Here is a 17430-nt window from a genome sequence, read left to right on the forward strand (position 1 = left end):
ATCTATATTGGCAAAAGGTATATTTAAACCTACATTAACTTATATGAATAGCTGATTCTTTAGCTGCTTCAAGTTCAGTTATGTTGACCAGCTAGTTACTACTGTGCCTGTCTGCATTTCTGTGCTCAGAGTGTACACCTACTGGAGCTTTATCCAAAGAAAGGCTATAAAACTGAAACTATGAGCTGAGAAAGTGCTGAAATGTTCTGCAGAGACAGGTGATAATTGGGTTTGTCATTAAAAGTGACACCTTTCACATACAGATCCATCGTTAATGTAATGTCAAATATTGCGTAGCTTTATTTGGAATCTGAAGACGGAATATGAACCCTCTATTGAAATCAAACTATAAAAGGTACACCCTTTAATAACAATCATTAGGAAATTCTGATGTAAGTCTAAACTGTGGGGAAAGGTGTGAGCTGCTCACTTGACTATGCAAATTTCAGATTTCAGAAGTCTTCGCTAAAGTTTATTTCTTCCCTGTAAACTCATTATTTGCCCGAAAAGCAGCCTTAGGGTTTGTTTCTGTCAAAACTTTTATTTGTGTATTGAGTTTTATCAAGAGAACCAGATCTTTAACCATAGTTTTCGCTCTCACTTCCACCTATAGAAGGATTAGGCACACAAATAAAAAGAATCAAGAAGACCGTGCTGCACGATTATAGCCAAACACGACTGCACTGTGCACGCTCAGAATTTTTCATGTTAATTCTAATGTTACGTTGCTCTGAACAGAACTGAACTTCAGAAGCTGTTTCTCTTATTTCATATACACTACAGAGCAGCTTCTATTGAGGTCACCATGAGAAGATGCTGAAACAACTTTGTCGCAGTGAAACAGAAAAAGTCTTAGAGAATAACAGGGAAGGGAGGAGGTGTTTTACTTGACAGAGATGGAGGAAACGATGGATCTTAGAAAGCAGTTGTAGAAAAAAGATGGGGAAGACGGATGAAGAGGGAGTGACAGGGTGACATGGATGGGTGTTGCACCCTCCTCCATTTCTATTGGTCTTACAGTGATGAAAGTGTCAGCAGAGAAGACAGTTTTCTAAGAGGCACAGGAGGAGGGAGAAAAACAGTAGGAGAAGAAGAAGAAATGAGGAGGGGGGCGTGAGGATGCGGTAAGAGTGTGAGGGTGGGAGGAAAGAGGAACAGCAGGAGGTATAAACACATCGAATGTGAATCATAGGCATCTGGCAAGAAAAGAAAGGGGAGGGGGGACTGAGATGTGAGACATAAGGAGAGGTGACAGAGTTGGAGAGTGGCAGAGTGAGACAAAAGTAGAATGATAGAGAAAATTAGGAGCAGAGTGTGTTTGATGGGGGAGAAGAGAAATCAGAGAATAAGGCAAAGATGATGGGCCCAGAAAAAGACACAAATAGAGTGTAATACAAGTAACTCAGCGTTTACCTGACGTCCTTCCTCGTGGCTTTCTTATTTATTTGGTTAGAGCTTGTGAGGGTGATGGGCTTTCCCTGAGTGTGTGTGTGTGTGTGAGAGAGTGTGTGAGCAGGAGGGAGGGAGGAAGCGAGTGAAAACTGACAAATCTTGTCAACTTGCTGTCCTCCCACATAATCTGCTGACAGCTTTTCTGTCCAGTAAAAAAAGAAAAGAAGCGATTTCAATTCCATCGCTTTTCTTCAGATATTCATGGGAGCTGAGAAGATTTTTTAGAGAGAGACAGTGAGTGGCAAGTTTTTCAGGGAGTTTTTAGCAGAAAGTTTAAGCAGTTCACACCTTCCTTGTATTTATCATTAATGAGCAACTCATGAACACATCCTCTCCACTTCGGGAGAATTCATTCTTTAGGACTGAGTCAGTCTTGTGCTTAGAATAGAGAAAACTGAGGCATTTTATGTCAATGTGAGTCACATACGTTTGTATGAATTTTAATATGACTCATGCACTGTTGTCTGCGTTTTAGGAGCATGAGCACACAGGAGCTTAAAAAACAAGAGGCTCTCTGCAGGTTCTGCTTCTGATAATGTGCCTGTTTGAACTCAAGTTGAAATCAAGTTCAGCTTCATTATAAGAACTTCTCTTCTATGAACTAATACCCTGGAGTTTCTTTTTAAACCAATATAAAATGTAAAACTAGGCTAACTTTACAAAGCCCCCACAGGTAGAAAACCACAAACAACAATGGGTCGTTCTGATGCACTTTTTGTGTTATATTTATGTTACTCTTGGGTTATTTACTCAAATGAAAATCTAGTAGGCTGTGGTTTCTTCTGGCTATTTTCTGAAGCCAATCCCAGCTGACATTGAGGAAGAGGCAGGGTTCATATCGCCAGTCTATCAGAACTCTGTCAAATGCTCACAAATACAGGCAATATTTGATTTATTAATTTATTTTTACCATGATCTGCACTTGGCATGATCTGCAAAATCCACGAAGAAGGGCCAGCAGATTCAAACCCAAACTATTTTCCTCAACAGCAGCAGCTGCACAGCTGCACCCAAATAGTTTGTTCAGTGATAGACTGTGGTGGTGGTGGTCAATAGAAAGCAGTGAAAACTGTTGGGAGGAAATGGGATGTAAATAGTGGCCAAGGGCAAAGTTACAAACTTTTGTTGATGACGTTTTGTGGTCTACCTTTATCCCTGACAGAGATGGTTCATAATTTGCACATCAAAAATAAGTCTTTCTCAGGCAAAATACAAAAAACATGTCATTTTAGGCATTTTAACCCATAACTAGTCCTTTTTCTGGCTTCTCACGGCTGAGTATACAGTTTTAAGGGTAGAAAAATCATATTGTTTCACAAAATCATTTATATTCTGTTTGAACCTGTTCTATCCCTCTATTGTTGCTGTATAATGTTTACACTTGAGTGATATATTCAAGCTCAAAACATTTTTATGGCAGCACCATTTCCCTCTTCCAGAACTGTTCAAGATGTGGATCATTTTATGCAAATTTCACCAAAATTCAGCCTGATATACTGTATTTGGTATCTCTGGAAATGTTGGGCTCTTGAGTAGATTTTAAAATTAAGTTCTTTGGCTTTATATGCTACTCTGTGGTTATCAGAGTTTCCTTTTTCTGATTTATTTGGAGGGTCACTTGAGTCAGTGTACACCTGAGCTGGAAATAGTATTCTCTGTGCCATGTTGTGTGGTGTGTGATGCTTATCGTGGTGTGATGCTTTGTGTTTGTAGTGTATATTTTCACTTCAGTGTTATGTTTGAGAAACATATAGAGCATATATGTACGTACTGGAGCTAGTGATGATGTATTTGATTTGTTCTGTTTTGCCTGATTATAGACACCAGTTCCAAACTGCTTCCTGATGGTCCACTGCCTAACAAACAAAATTCTTATCTATAATGATGATAAATTCCACAGCATCCACCCTGGAAAGGATTTGTCAGTAAATACCATGGCAATGTGTAGTATTCCTGCCTAGCGGATTTACATGAATGCTACATCAGCCACAGTCTCAAAGGACACACTGAGTAGTCTTGTGACTTGGAATTGATGATAACCAAATAAACAGTGTGCTCTCTGTTGCAACCACACACACACATACACACACATAGTTTAAGGTGTTTGGGACACACAAGGCTTAGAAAGGCTCATAAAAACAGATTAAACCATGATGGATCAGGAAATCTGCAACAGAAGTCAGATAAACAGGGTGGGGTAATGAAGAGGAGAAGAAGATGAGGACAAGAATGACAAGAAGCCCTTTCTTCTTCTCCTCTCCTTCTGTTCTCTCTTTTGTTTCCCCTTTATTTTCTGCTCCCACCATGCCTACTCCCTCCTCCTGACTGTTTTCCTTACCATTATGTGAACACTAGAAACGTGCATTCACACACACAAAACGCTCAAGGCACAAGCCTCCTACACTTAAATCATTGTTCTCTCGCTCTCTCCCTCTATGTGGTTTTAATTTTCCAAATACTTAGGCTTTAATTAATAAGGGAAACAGTGAAACCCTTAATTGAAAGCATTCCTGAGCATATCAGCTACTACTCCTGAGGATTGCCACGTTTCTCTATTAACAATACAATGCTCAACCAAAGCCTTGCATCCCCACATATTATTATAAAACTATGCATCCAATTCTGCAAAACGAATATTAGTTAAGGAAGACATGAGATTTCTTTTGCTGAATGAATTTGATCAAAATGTATATTTATACCCTGTGACTCTGGTTAGGAATAAGCGGGTATAGATGATGGATGGATGGCTGTATATTTATATGTCTCCTAATGGTGTCAGCCTGCTTTGACACTCTGAACAGTTTATTATATAAAATCATGTCAGTGTATAGTCAGATGACAAACTACAAATGTGTGATATGATGAAAAAGAAATAACAAAGCTACAAAATGATGGCACAGACACAGCAGACAATGATGATGTATTACACACATGGGGAAATTATTTTAGCCCAGAATGAACTTTTGACCATACAGCATTTCATTTAAGTAAGGCACAATGAGTTGTTGATCAAAAGGAAAAAAGCCATGTAAGTAACCGTGCAGCCAGTTTCTGCTCGATCAAAATGGAGTGACTCACAGTTGAAACCTGCACTCTGGGCTAAGAGGATTAGAGCTGAACATCATCCAGCGTCTGCAGCCAGATGAAAGTCGTTCTTGACTTTAACAAGGACAGTCTCAGTATTGTGTGCTCTGATGCCTGATTGCCCCTATTGTACATTGCCCTACTGCACTTAGAGATACTCTCCACTGTTAACAGTTGTGCTGGAGCTGCTTTACTGGCTGGAGAGTAAACGCGCGTCATTCTGTTGATTCAGCTCTTATGCTGCCCAGTTTCTATGTATTATCTATGAATGTCTCATTTAACAGAGCTGTAATAAGATCTGCTAAGTTCATGCTACAGCTGATCACAGTGATTTGGTCCAGCATTATTAAAATTTGTGCTCAGAACTAAAGGATTAATAGTTAAGATCACCCGGTCTGCTGTCAAAGGAATCATAATAATTCTTGACTTTCAGAAGAGTAGACTCAGTATAATGTACTCTTGTTGGCCATATGTTGCATTTACCTTCTGCAGCCAGCTGATCACTTCCTCCCTGTATCCACGTACTGAAGATGTTGCACAGAGACAATTTAAATAGAACACACTGGACCGTGATGAATTGCATTTGTTTCAGTAAAAAGCTGGTGGTCTGTGTGCTATTATATTACACAGTATACAGGACATATATTAGTTCCATTTCATCCAACTACATTAGGATGCTGCTAATCATTAAAAATGAAAACTGGTGAATGAATGAATGAACGGATTACCAGTGGCAAAGTAACTAATTCATGTAAGGTCAGAGGTCTGGAAGAGTGCTGGGCAGTACATTACTTATAAACATGGTATCGTAAATCTTTGTGTTGCTGGCTTGTGTGTGTACATTCAGGACCCGCCAGTTTTTAGAGTCAGAGAGTGTGTAACCGTCCAGCTGAGGTCAGGACCTCTGGAGTACTGGGTGCAGTCACAGACGCTAAAATATCTGCTGGATGGTCAGTAAATCAATAAGACTGCCGGGCTTGTTAAACTGCAATGTTCTCCACACATGTTAAATAGAAAAATGTGATATATGTCTGTGTAGGATTTGGAGGGTAAACAAAACTCTGATGGGGCTGGTGATAACTTCAAGATAAAGTAAGGAGTAATGTAAGTACTCTGTCTGTCTACTCTGTAGTAAAGTACTGTTCTGAACCCCAACGATACTATATTGCATCAGATATATCAGCCATTTACAGTCTACGTAGTTAGCCTACTCTCTACATCACCTAGATTGTTTATAACAAAAGATCCACCACTCTGTTCATGTTCATGTCAGGTGTGTTTAGCCAATCAGAAGCTGGAAGATACCAATGCTATTTGCCATCCTCAAGTCCACCCCTATCTGAGATGGTATCTTCCAGCTTCTGATTGGCTGAACACACCTGACCCAGGTAATCAGCAGTGAGTAGGGCAGTGGCCTTCTACAACCACCCATGTTGTGGACCATTAAAATCAGTCAGAGTGGTGGGTCGTTCTGTAAGGAGCTATCTCTGTCGGAACACAGCGGCCACGTTTGGGCCTGTGCTGTGGCCACGTCGTGTAATTATGATTCATTTGTTGCGTCGATCAGTCATGTTGACGGCCGCCACCTGAAACCTTCACCTCCTAAAGAGGCTCACTAAGTTATTAATGGGAAGTTAATAGACTCATGCACCAGCTGTCCTGTGGTGACGCATGTGACCTGCTGGTGTGTAAAGGCGGCCCGTTTGAACCAGGTGCTGCTCCTGTTGTTACATTGACTATGGAAACTCACCTGTTGCTCCACAATGGGCTGGTGGATACTGTGACTCACCTTGATGGACATCGGTCAGATGAGTTACCAGCTTCAGTGACACCAGGGATCCTCTGGTGAGTCTTCTGTCACTGTGCTAATGTGCACGTCATGAGTGGATGTCTGGGGATTTCTTCAGTCTGTGTTTGTAAACTATGGCTGCCAGTGCTGCTGGCTGTTTTCTTCTTGGCCCAGAGTCTCTTTGTTAGAGTGAGACTGTACATTGTTTATTTCTGTAACTCAACCAGGATCCTTCCTATTCTTTAGCACTGTCATATGTAGATTAGATCAGACTGAGACAATAATATCCAACAGTTTCAGTTTATTACAAATAGTGATGCATTTGGCTCCATGTGAAGTTGCACATGGGGTCATCCCCTGATCATGCTGCTTGTTGTACAATCTTCTTGGCTTCACATGTCAAATTAACATTGAGCAGGACACAATAATGCTAAGGATTATTTTGAGGTAGGCTACTTCAGAAAGCGTTACACAGTTCAGCAGAGAGCTGCTAGTTTAATGCTATAAAATATCCTTCTCAATCCATCTAATGTTCCAAAGACTGTTAATAATTGTTTATATTAAATTTGCTGATGTATCTGAGTCTGCCTCAGAAATCCAGTGTGTCTTGGACCCAGATGTTGATCTGTTATGGTTAATATCTTAGTGTCTCCAGTCCACTCCCTACCTTTCTCTGTGCTTTATTTGCATTGGTATTCAATTTATATGACTTTCTTGTCGTGGCTGAGCTTATTTTTGTTTTCATTTTGTTGTTTGGCTGCAGTGTTATGACTCTTTCATACTGTTGATTTACAGCTGGTGGAATATAATGTCAGGCTTTATTGAACAATATGGGCTAAACTGGTTTTACAACATGTAAGTTGTTTTCTTCATCAGTTTTCTTTGTATTCCTACAGTATTCTTGCTACTGCTGCTTTCTGGATGTAAGCATGAATATTTCTTTTTACGGCTTCATGGTAAACTTAGGATGTTGTTTTTGTCACATACAGAAGAAGTTTTCATGTTTTCATTTCCCCATATTCTTCAGATTCAGCCAGACATTAGTTCAGCTCAATGGTTTTATTTTACATCTTGCTTCACTTCTTCATATCATCATTATATCTTAACTGCTCGTGTTCTGCAGAGTGTGCCGCTGTTACAGCTGCACAGTATAGTCTGTTCATTGGTTTGACGGTCCCCTTTGAGGATTAGCCATATTGTGTTCACATGATATCTGGGGTTGGGCTCTATTTCTACTATAATGTGGTTTTGGAGGATGTTTGTCATCACTGTGCCTTATTTGTTGAGCTGAGCCTGGTGTAAGATTGCAGGGAATGATGTGATCAGACTGTAGACGTCAAATATCAGCTCTGAAATTCATGTGAAGTGTGTGTGTGAGTTTTCGATGTACAAATGTGCGACACTTGTGTGTGTGTGTGTGCGCATGTCTTCAACTGTGTCCTCTACCTGCTTAAAAAGGATAAGTCAGCTCTAATTGCTAATTACCTACCTGGAGGCATACAATCTCACAGATCGCAATTTTCTGTCACTTATAGAGCTTGAAGTTATGATACCTATATTCATTGAGTCTGTGTGATCAGTCTTCTCAGCTCTTAAATGTCAGGAAGTGCAACTATTCATTTATCCACAGAAAAATTGCTTTTCTAACAAAACTGTCTACATCAATCTAAATGAAACATATTTTTGAAAGAAACTCAGGACTGCATAAATTCAAATCCACAAAACTAGTTTCTCACCTAAACCCCTAAAACATGTCCCATTGGACTGTGGAAGTTGAAAAAATTGATCTAATTTTTATAGTCATAAACAAATGGATTATACTAATACATCGTATTTTTAAGAGGAGCTGCTTTGTGCTTCTAGTGAGTTCAGTCAGTCCAGCCTTTCTCACAACTCAGTGGACAAATGTAAGAAGGACATCTGTCTTCTCAGTCTGAGTAAAGAACATGGCAAAATCTTCCAAAACTAAACTCACCCAAGCAAAGTTTCTTGTGCATTCGCTGCACATCCCAAGTGCAATGGTTTGAGGGATGTGAGTTGGGACGTAGTGAAAAGATCAAAAATCAAGTCAAGCTTTTAATCAATGCAGGGGATGAATTTAAGCATCTTAAAAACTTAAAAGAGAATGACTCACTGCTGAAAAAGCTGCAAATAATTAATAGTATAGAAGGACTTATGGTGTAGGAAATAAGTTGGGACAGCATCTAGATGACAGGTAGAGGACTAAAAGTGAGATGCTGTCTCCTCTAGGAATGGTTTCAAACCACCCAGCACAGCAGAGCACTCAGAAATAATGGATAGGACCCCATTAGTGGGGAAGCTCTGGGTGATGCTGCTAACTTTTATTTAGTTTTTATTTTAGGAAAAAAAGGCAGAATAAGTCTATTTCCTACTTGTCAGGGAAAGTTTTTAGTGGGAGGAGCTTAGTCTTGAAGGACACTCTACAGCTGTGCTGACTCTTGACATGATAATGTTTATCGCTAGATCTTAAATTGGGTCGTCCACACAGGTCACTGGACACAGGGCAGACCTTACTGATGCTTGACTGGTGTCCAACCTGACTTGAGATCTTAGATCATATAATGTGTGGCAGTCGAGCACTTTCTTTATAGAGGCCTGTTTAGTCAAATCAACTGGAAACAACCTTTGTGGTCCAGGCAGCACACAGTGCCAGCACTCAGGTCATTGTTCAGGTGGCCAGCTAATCATGCTCCTATGGGCAGCCTGTCAGGGCTAATGCTGGGACTTGCTCACCCTTTAACCTCATTCATCCTTTTCCTCTTGTGCTACGATCAGGTCAGAGTTTTAACCTGCCCAGTGTTTTGTTTTATGATCACATCCTGGTAACATCTTTGTATTTTGTGTATTAACAAATGCCACCATGCATTAAACTGAGAGTATATAAGAAATATGGTAAAAGTGACCTGCTATGCATAAGCATTTTATTAGAGTTTTAGCTGAGGATATTAGGATTATGATGTTCACATTTTGCCTAATACACCCTGCTTGGTTCAAAATATTTACACTCAACAATCTCTAAGCTCCACCTTGTTGAATTGTGTTTTGTCTGTGCTATTCAGCTCAGATGGGAACCAGCATGGTGACAATAATGTCTGACTGTTGTCACTTCCCTTTAGATGTGTTTGAATTAATTTAGACATCTGTTTCACAAATGTTTTGTTGAGAAGAGAGTGCATTAAAAATGTAATTAGAAACACAAATATTGTTTCTGAGACAACACGGGCCTCTGTGTTACAGTGCTGATACAGAGACTTCACTTTTGTAAAACATTAATCCAGGATGATGAAACATTTAATAAAGCTGCAGCAAGAATCTAAAACTGATAAAAAGGCCCTGACAGACATTTGATTCACCATGCATACACAGCAAATGAAGACATCGGCTGCATATTCAAATGGCATTTCAGATTTCCTTGTGTAAGTCTTTGCTGCTAAAAGGTTGAAAATGTCTCCAGGACTGAATGTCTTTTTTTTTGTTCATATGCACATGAACGTTTGTTACTCTTTCAAAGGGTCATGTCAAGTGACAATATGTAGACATATTGAACAAAAGAACCACTCAATATGGCGGATTTAAAGTAAGATGGAGTAAAAGGAGCTGTCAGTAAGTGTGAAAGTGCAAGTGAATGTGATGAAAGTTTTGACTTGAAACAGAGGGGTATTAAATTTTTCTGACAGATCAAGTCAGCTCTCAGGGTGTAGGCTCATGGTTTCATGACTTCATGTCCCCATTTGCTTCATTACGGTTCCACACATTGAACTTCTCCCTAATTAGAATATGATATCTGCCTATCGTGAGTGTAATGTGGCCTGATGGAGTTACAGTAAGGTAGCAAAAAGACAGCTGGTGTTAAATGGTAGTTACAGGATGATACTGTAAGGCATGTGAGCTGGAGCGTGATATATGTTATGTGCTTGGATGGTGATGGGAATGAATATCAAATCATGCAGTTGGAATGTTCTGCATGCATTCTTTTTTTTAAAGGAGGGGATGGTAGACTAATGGCGTACGCATCGGTTTGGTGGAAACGTGTGCATTTCACCGAGGGTGTTCCCCGCTGCTTACTTTTCCACTTGTTTCACAAAATCTCCCACTGTTCTTTCTAGTTGTGCTTTATTTCTTTCTTTTCATACTCCCTTTGCTCTTTCCTACTTTTCTTTGGCTGAGTCTCATCTCTTCAGGGATTCACACAGAGAAATCAATTTTGCCTGGCCTCTTTGCCTTTGGAAGGGAACATGGGCATATATAAATATTCACATGCGGCTATTTCAGATCCTCAGCTTAGGGACTGAACTAGTGGATGATCTGTTCTTCTGTTTGATCATGAAGCTTGAATACATGTGTCTCTGTGGATGATTTCTCTTTTCCTGTGCATCCCTCTCTCCAGAACTCTTCCACTGCCTCGCTACCTTGTTGTCTCCCTCAATTCCTTCCTTGTAGCATTCCTCTGACTGCTCCTAACAGTTCTTTTATATGTTTTGATTTTGTTCTTTCTCTATCACCTTGTTCCCTTGTATCTTTCTCATCACTCGACTCCTTTCTTTTTTTCTTACATCCCTCTTAGCTTATGTCATGTAGGGTCTTTGTTTTGCTCCTCCTTCTTTTCATTGTTGATCCTTCCTTCATCACATACTTTCTTATTCTCTTCATCCGTAATGTTTTCCTCCTGTTAATAAAACTTTTTGTATATATATATATATTTTAATTTTAAGCCCCTTCCTAATTACTGTGCATTTACCTGTGTGACTTTTGTTTAATTAATTAAAAGATTCATATACCTGAATTTCCTTTTGGGGATGAATAAAGTTGATTTTATCTTATCTTATATTTCATAGCACAAAGCTGACATGTGAAATCTGTCAGCTTTGTTTTACAAACAGAGCAGTGATACTGTATCTCAGAGGCACACCTCCCCGGCTGTCAGCCTGGATCTGTCGTGACAGCGGACACCGGCGGATACGCACATATTGTACACAAACACACATAGGCACCCGACAGTTTAGTGCCCCACATGCAGGAATATGAACGCAGACGTAGCGCATTCTAGCTCCTTATTTGACCTCACCTTGACCTGATGCAAGACACCTCCGTGCAGCCCTCGCTGCTAATGCAGCTCGACAGGTGTGTGCATTCATGAGTTGTGTGTGTGTGCGCTTACAGTCATTCTGATGCATATTTTATATGAGGCTGCTGAGTGCGTGAGTGAAACTAGGACATAAAAGAGGCCCAAATATATCCTGGTTAAATGTGGGTACATTTCTGTGGCAGCTGTAGATGAATGTGCATACTTATTTCATTACATTCTTTACTTTTTCACCACCACCCCCCTTTCATTGCCTTATCATTCAGCCTCAGGGCACATTGTGGAGGTCTGTCTATTAGCTGCACGCAGACACATATGTGTATAGACCAGTGTGTGCATGCACTAACAAAAGAGAGGCAGACACACACAGACCACCTCAGCCATTTGAGGACACTTTCTGTTTAATGTTATTTATAAACAGCTTTTGAGTCTGGCATTGTTTGATAACCACATACAAAACATTTGGTTTGCACAAAGGAAGAGAGGAGTGCAAAAGAATAAGGAGATAGAAGGTGGGGGTGGAGGAGGGAGCAACGAGGGTGGTGGAGGAGGAAGGGAATAAGCAGACAGGGAAGGAGGAGAGGAGGTGAGGAGAAAGATAGGAATGGATGGAAAAGAAAAGAGGAGCAGGAGATGGGCAGTGCAGTGTACCTTTTTATCTTGAATGAGTCAGCAAAAGACGACAGAACAGAAAAAAAATGAAATGATGAAAATCATAATAAATACTAAAATTCCAGCCTCTAGCTCCCTGTTTATTTTCTAGGGAACTACCAAGACACAACAGAGTCAGTTTCTCTTTTTTTTTTCTTTTCGTTTGTTTGTTTTCTACAAAAAGTCATCCTCACAGGAATAAACAGACACAGTTTACATCACCTCTGCACAAACAAGTTCACCAGTAGGGGTCTCTAATCCTACATGTCAGGAGAATGACACCAGTGACAGGTTTGTCTGTCCCCAACATTTAGATAGATAGACATGAAAAGGCAGGGCTCAGCAGGAAAACACACACTAGCCAGGTACAAATATGGCCCCTGCTCTTGGTTTCCATCCACACCCAGTATTTTTACGCTGCCAGAAATCCAAACTAATATATATATATATTTTTGTGCTTTTTGTCAGCTTATAATGATTTTAGCTTTTTTAGCTAGGTCATCCTTTGCATACAACAGTAGCTTGTTTTAAAATAGAATTTATAAATTTGTAATGCTGTAAGAAATAGAGAGTTTTAGCGTTACTGGCTAGTTAAGGGACCCAGATGGCCCGTGTGTGTCTGTACAGGTCTCACCTATTGTAATTGAGCACTTGAGACTTTGGGTGAGTGACTCTGACATAGTTCAGGTCTATATTTAAAGCCTAGACAGTGTCTGTGGTGCTCTGCTCTGGGGTTTGAAAGCCATGGACTGACAGGGGTTAGTAGGTTTCCGTGGAACAGGAAGGCTGTGAAGATGATTGATCGGGCTTTGATAGGGGGGTGTGTGCTTGAACTGCCCCAGTTCATGGTTCAGAGCGCCGTGTCCCATTGTCCTCTCTGTCATTGTCATTTCCTGAAGAAGAATCCCAAGCCACAGAAAGGGGTCCAGGATTTGCTGTCCTCGGATATAGCAGCATTAAAATCCAACTCTCCAGTCAGGGCTTACACATTGCCAAGTCCATCTGCTTTGGAGCTCACTAAACACAGTGGACAGGACAAACAAAAGACATTCTGTTGCAGTTCGTCAGTCCCTTTGCCCTGTGGTGATCATCGCAGATTGTGGCCTGCTTTTGTTTTCCAGTTTCAGCAACTGATTAGACCACTGCAGGAGATGTATTGCAGTGTTGCATTGTGGTGGTCATCTTCCCTGATTATAGGGCCTTTTTTCCCAGCATTTGAATCCCTCATGATTATTTGGATTGAATCACCTCTACTTGAAGGATATTTTTATCTTTTTCTCCACACCATTACATAAGAAAGTGCATAACAGTTTCTGGGAGTTTTGTGAGCCAGACTCGACTCTCAGCTTTTCCTTGGCCTGCATGAGTTCACCTTTTTGCTCATTGAAGCCTCAGTTTTGTAGCCAGTGAGTTTGAATAGTGAATGAAAATGTCTGAAAATGTCTGTTACCTCCATAGTTTGTCCGTATGGGGCACTGGCTTTCTTTAGGCACTCTATCTAGCTTCGTTCTACCCGCATGGCTTTAGCCTTTTTTTTTTTTTTTTTTCTTTATCTTTTTTTAGTGGACACACACTCATACAAACATTATGACAGAAATCTTCACTTGGTCACTCACTCACTCATTTACACTGACAGGGACCAGTTGGCTCATATTGTGATTGGTTCATTTTGAATGGCTTTTAAGTTGATGGAATACAAAGACAAAGGGTGTCATTTCATATGAGAGTGTGAAGAATTGCCAGTTATATAGGTGTCACGGCTCTAGTGGTGGTTTTTAAAATTGAGATTAAAAGCCAGTGATACAGATGTGCATTCCAGTGGGTTAACCCTGCCCTGGAAGTAAAACCACTTCATTAGTAAACATACAGAATAGTGGTTATTGTTATGCTGTTAAAAGTCTTCACAATGTTATCACTGCTGTTATCACACTGTTTTGTGTGTGGATCTTAAGGTGCTGGTGAGCGAGTGGTGTGACATTTATGAATGACAATGTCTTTGTCTCAGCGTGAGTGACAGCTGGAGTGCTAAGAGAGCAGTGTTGTCAGGAGGGCTAAACACAGAAATGGAGAACTGTTTTGATCCTTATTGTGTGCTCTTGCTATTAAAGTATGTGAATGAATCATTGGCTTGTTATTTTATGTGGCTGTACAGTTTTTAGTACATAAATTCTGTGAAGCAATCGGTGCCAAAGACAAATGCAGTTTTCCTGTTGTTTCCCTTGGTGACATCATCAATGCAATGAGTTAAACTGTTTTCCCTGACTTCCGTGTTTTGATTATGACTCATAGAGATACCCGCCTTAATACCGCGGGAATAGTTCGAGAGTAGGTATTTGATAATGTACGTTATACACAGTCATGTACACACGCAGTTATGCACGGATGCCTTACTTAGAGCCAGGGCAGGGTGGTTCAGGTGAATGAATCATAGGGTTGCATCACCATCACAAAAGTGTCCATCTCCTGTCTCAGCGTAGGATCACAGAGATGACTGACAGCAGCAGAGCTGATGAGAAAAGGAACTTGTCTGCAGGGTTTGACCCTGCTTTATTATTAACTCTCTGGACCCCAATTGGTGGGCCCACCGAAGTTCTGGGCATGCACTTGTTCTTCCTCCGTGCAGTTGCAGACAGGTCATATTTACCTCCATCTGGAGTGTAGTCTTTTTCATCCCCCTCCTGTAGTACCTGCACTTCATTTAGCCCCCATTTTGCCTTGCGGCCACGGCGGGTACAGTTTCTGCGGCCTCCCTTAGGTGGCCGTGGCAATGGCGAGGGTGAAGGCAAGCTGTACTGATCCCCGTGGGGCAGGTATGGCCGCTGATGGTGGTTGTGATGGTTTCTGTGACGATTTAGGTGGTTCAAAGACTCTCCGTGCTCCATTTCCCCACCTGGGGCGCTGTGTGCATGGCCCTCGCCTGACAAGCAACTCGGCAGCTCCTCTTTCTTCAGTGTTTTCAGGTCCTTTCCTGCCAGCTCTGGTGGTGAAACACATATCAGAGTGGAGGTGGAGCCTCTGAACCTCCGTAGCCAATCCCATAGTGACAGGGCCTTGCAGTCACACTCCCAGGGGTTATCGTTAAGCCGTAAATACTCCAGGGCAGGCAGCAGAGTCAGGCTGGAACCCGACAGCTCAGTGAGGGAGTTATTAAACAGGTACAGGGTGGTGAGGCGCCTCAGGTCATGGAAAGCCTGACGGTCCACCCACTGGATTCTGTTCTGGTGGAGAAGCAGGCGGTCTAAGACCCCCAGACCACGGAAAGTGTTCTGGCGAAGGCTCCAAAGTCGATTACCGTGCAGAAAGAGATGACTTAAGTTCAGCAGGTCTATGAAAAGATCATCCTCCAGAAACTCCAACTGGTTGTCCTGCCAGAATGTAGGGGAAGAAGAAAGGTAAAAACAAAACCTTAAAACATGGTACAGAGTATTGCATTAAATATCACTTTTACATTATTTCCCTTTATTGTAGTATATATCGTTAATGGGGAAAACGTTGTAGCATTGATTTAATTTGTATAGCTTTAAGCTCAATTCTGGCTTCACACAAGATACATACAACTTCACAGGAGTATACGTTATACAAAGAATACAATGTGCAGGAAATAGCTGGAATAAAGAACTGGCTAGTATTGTTTTTTATGCATGATGATCTCTACAGGTTCTAGGGTGGAGTAAAGGAACAAGAAGAAGTGGCAAGCAGTGTAAGAGGGGATCAGCTATTTTTCCTTTGCCTGTGTATGGTGCATTTGTTGTCTGGGACTGAGGTAAAGGAATGGGGCCAATGATCATGTACTTTCAGCTAGATGTGGTTTTGTCAATACTAATTAGTTTTACCATCAGTAATGTGCATAGGATATCCTTTCTATATAGTAAGAGATATTGTTCCCTAAAAAACTTGTGAAATGACCTACTCTGTCCTGCATTTCACTTCCTATGGTCTTCAAACAGTGGTTGACCACAAAATAGTGTATTTTAGTGTGAGGGCTGCTTTGTGGTATTTTCCCTGTACTCAGGATAACAGCTGGCATTTGATCAGTGTACAATTCAGCAGTAAGTGCAGAGCCAGGCAGACAGACAGATTACACCATAATGCGATTGTGGCTGCAGATGCAATATACAGTAGAGATAAAAAGAGACTGTTATCCATATACCTGTAGGTAGAGATACTGGAGATTATGGAGGCCTGCAAAGATCCCTGGAGGCAGGCTGATCAAGCCACAGTGGTATAGGTGCAGGGCATGTAGCCGACCCAGACCCAGGAAGGTATCTGAAGCAATGGCCTTTAGGTGACGATTGTCCCCGAGGTCAAGCTCCTCCAAACGGTCAAAGCCGTGGAAAGTGGATGGTTGTATGTAGGAGATGTTGTTGGAGTAAAGCCACAGCATAGTAGTTGTGGGCGAGAAGTGGCCACGAAGCAGCCTCTGGATCTTGTTGTTCTGCAGGAAGACACGCTCACTCTGTGCAGGGATGCCCTCGGGCACAGCATGGAAGTTGTGGGCCTGGCAGGAGACGGTGCTAGGTGAAGTGTAGCAGATGCAGTGGCGAGGGCAGGGCAGAGAGAGATCCAGGCCACACAGCACCAGCAGTAACTCCACCCCACCATAACCTGAAAGAGTAGAGGAAGCAAACGCACAAAAAGACGGAGGGAGTTGGGGCGGGAGAGAGAGAGAGAGAAGCAAAGTTAATTGAATTCATACAGCAGAGCTTCTGTTATCAGATGCATCTTGAATGAAGCACTCATTGCATTCAGTTTACAAGGACAACAATAGGCATGGTTCAGTGCAGACAAATTACAACGCTGACACAATTCTCTTACAAACACAGTGTGCACACAAACATTCATATATTGTTTTGTGAGCATATTTTTCAATCATTCCTAAACTACCTTTTTTACCCTTAACCTTGTCTACCCTACACTTTTAGGAGCAGTGCGTGTGGTCTTGATTGTCTTGATATACACTTTTTTATTCAGATGTTCCTTGGACCAGTCCTGGTGATACGGCACTCAGACACACACAGCATCCTATCACACCCAGCACAGTCTTATATCCTTTGGTTATCCTCTAAAGGCGACAGAAAATCAATGCTTCTCCTGCTTACAAGTGAACACGCACCTCAGCTGTAATACATTCCCACAATAAGGGAAAGTGAGAAACGAGTAAGACAGAGCGAAGGTAGAAGATGAAACAGGAATCATCTGCAGCGTGCCAGTGAAGTGGATATTACTTTTTGTTTTCAGACTCTCCTTGCCTCACTCATTATTTATTTATTTCATTTTTTTTTCTTGCCTTGGATCAGTTTTTCAGTGCCTTGACATATTGTTGGGTCAGAGAGAAAGACGGTGTTAAAAA

General features: G+C 41.3%; 1 protein-coding gene across 1 annotated transcript in view; it reads right to left on the reverse strand.

Moving 5' to 3' along the window:
- Positions 1–13609: 13609 nt before the first annotated feature.
- The window catches only part of rtn4rl1a (reticulon 4 receptor-like 1a), a 70651-nt gene continuing 66830 nt past the window's right edge, over positions 13610–17430 (reverse strand). Inside the window, exons 2-3 of the mRNA XM_026328407.1 lie at positions 16231–16685; positions 13610–15445 (exon numbers count right to left, since the gene is read on the reverse strand). Of these exons, the coding sequence (XP_026184192.1) occupies positions 14549–15445; positions 16231–16685 (1352 nt within the window). The 3' untranslated portion in view covers positions 13610–14548. The remainder of the gene's footprint in view (positions 15446–16230; positions 16686–17430) is intronic.

This window comes from Mastacembelus armatus, chromosome 14, assembly GCF_900324485.2.
Source record: "Mastacembelus armatus chromosome 14, fMasArm1.2, whole genome shotgun sequence".
NCBI lineage: Eukaryota > Metazoa > Chordata > Actinopteri > Synbranchiformes > Mastacembelidae > Mastacembelus > Mastacembelus armatus.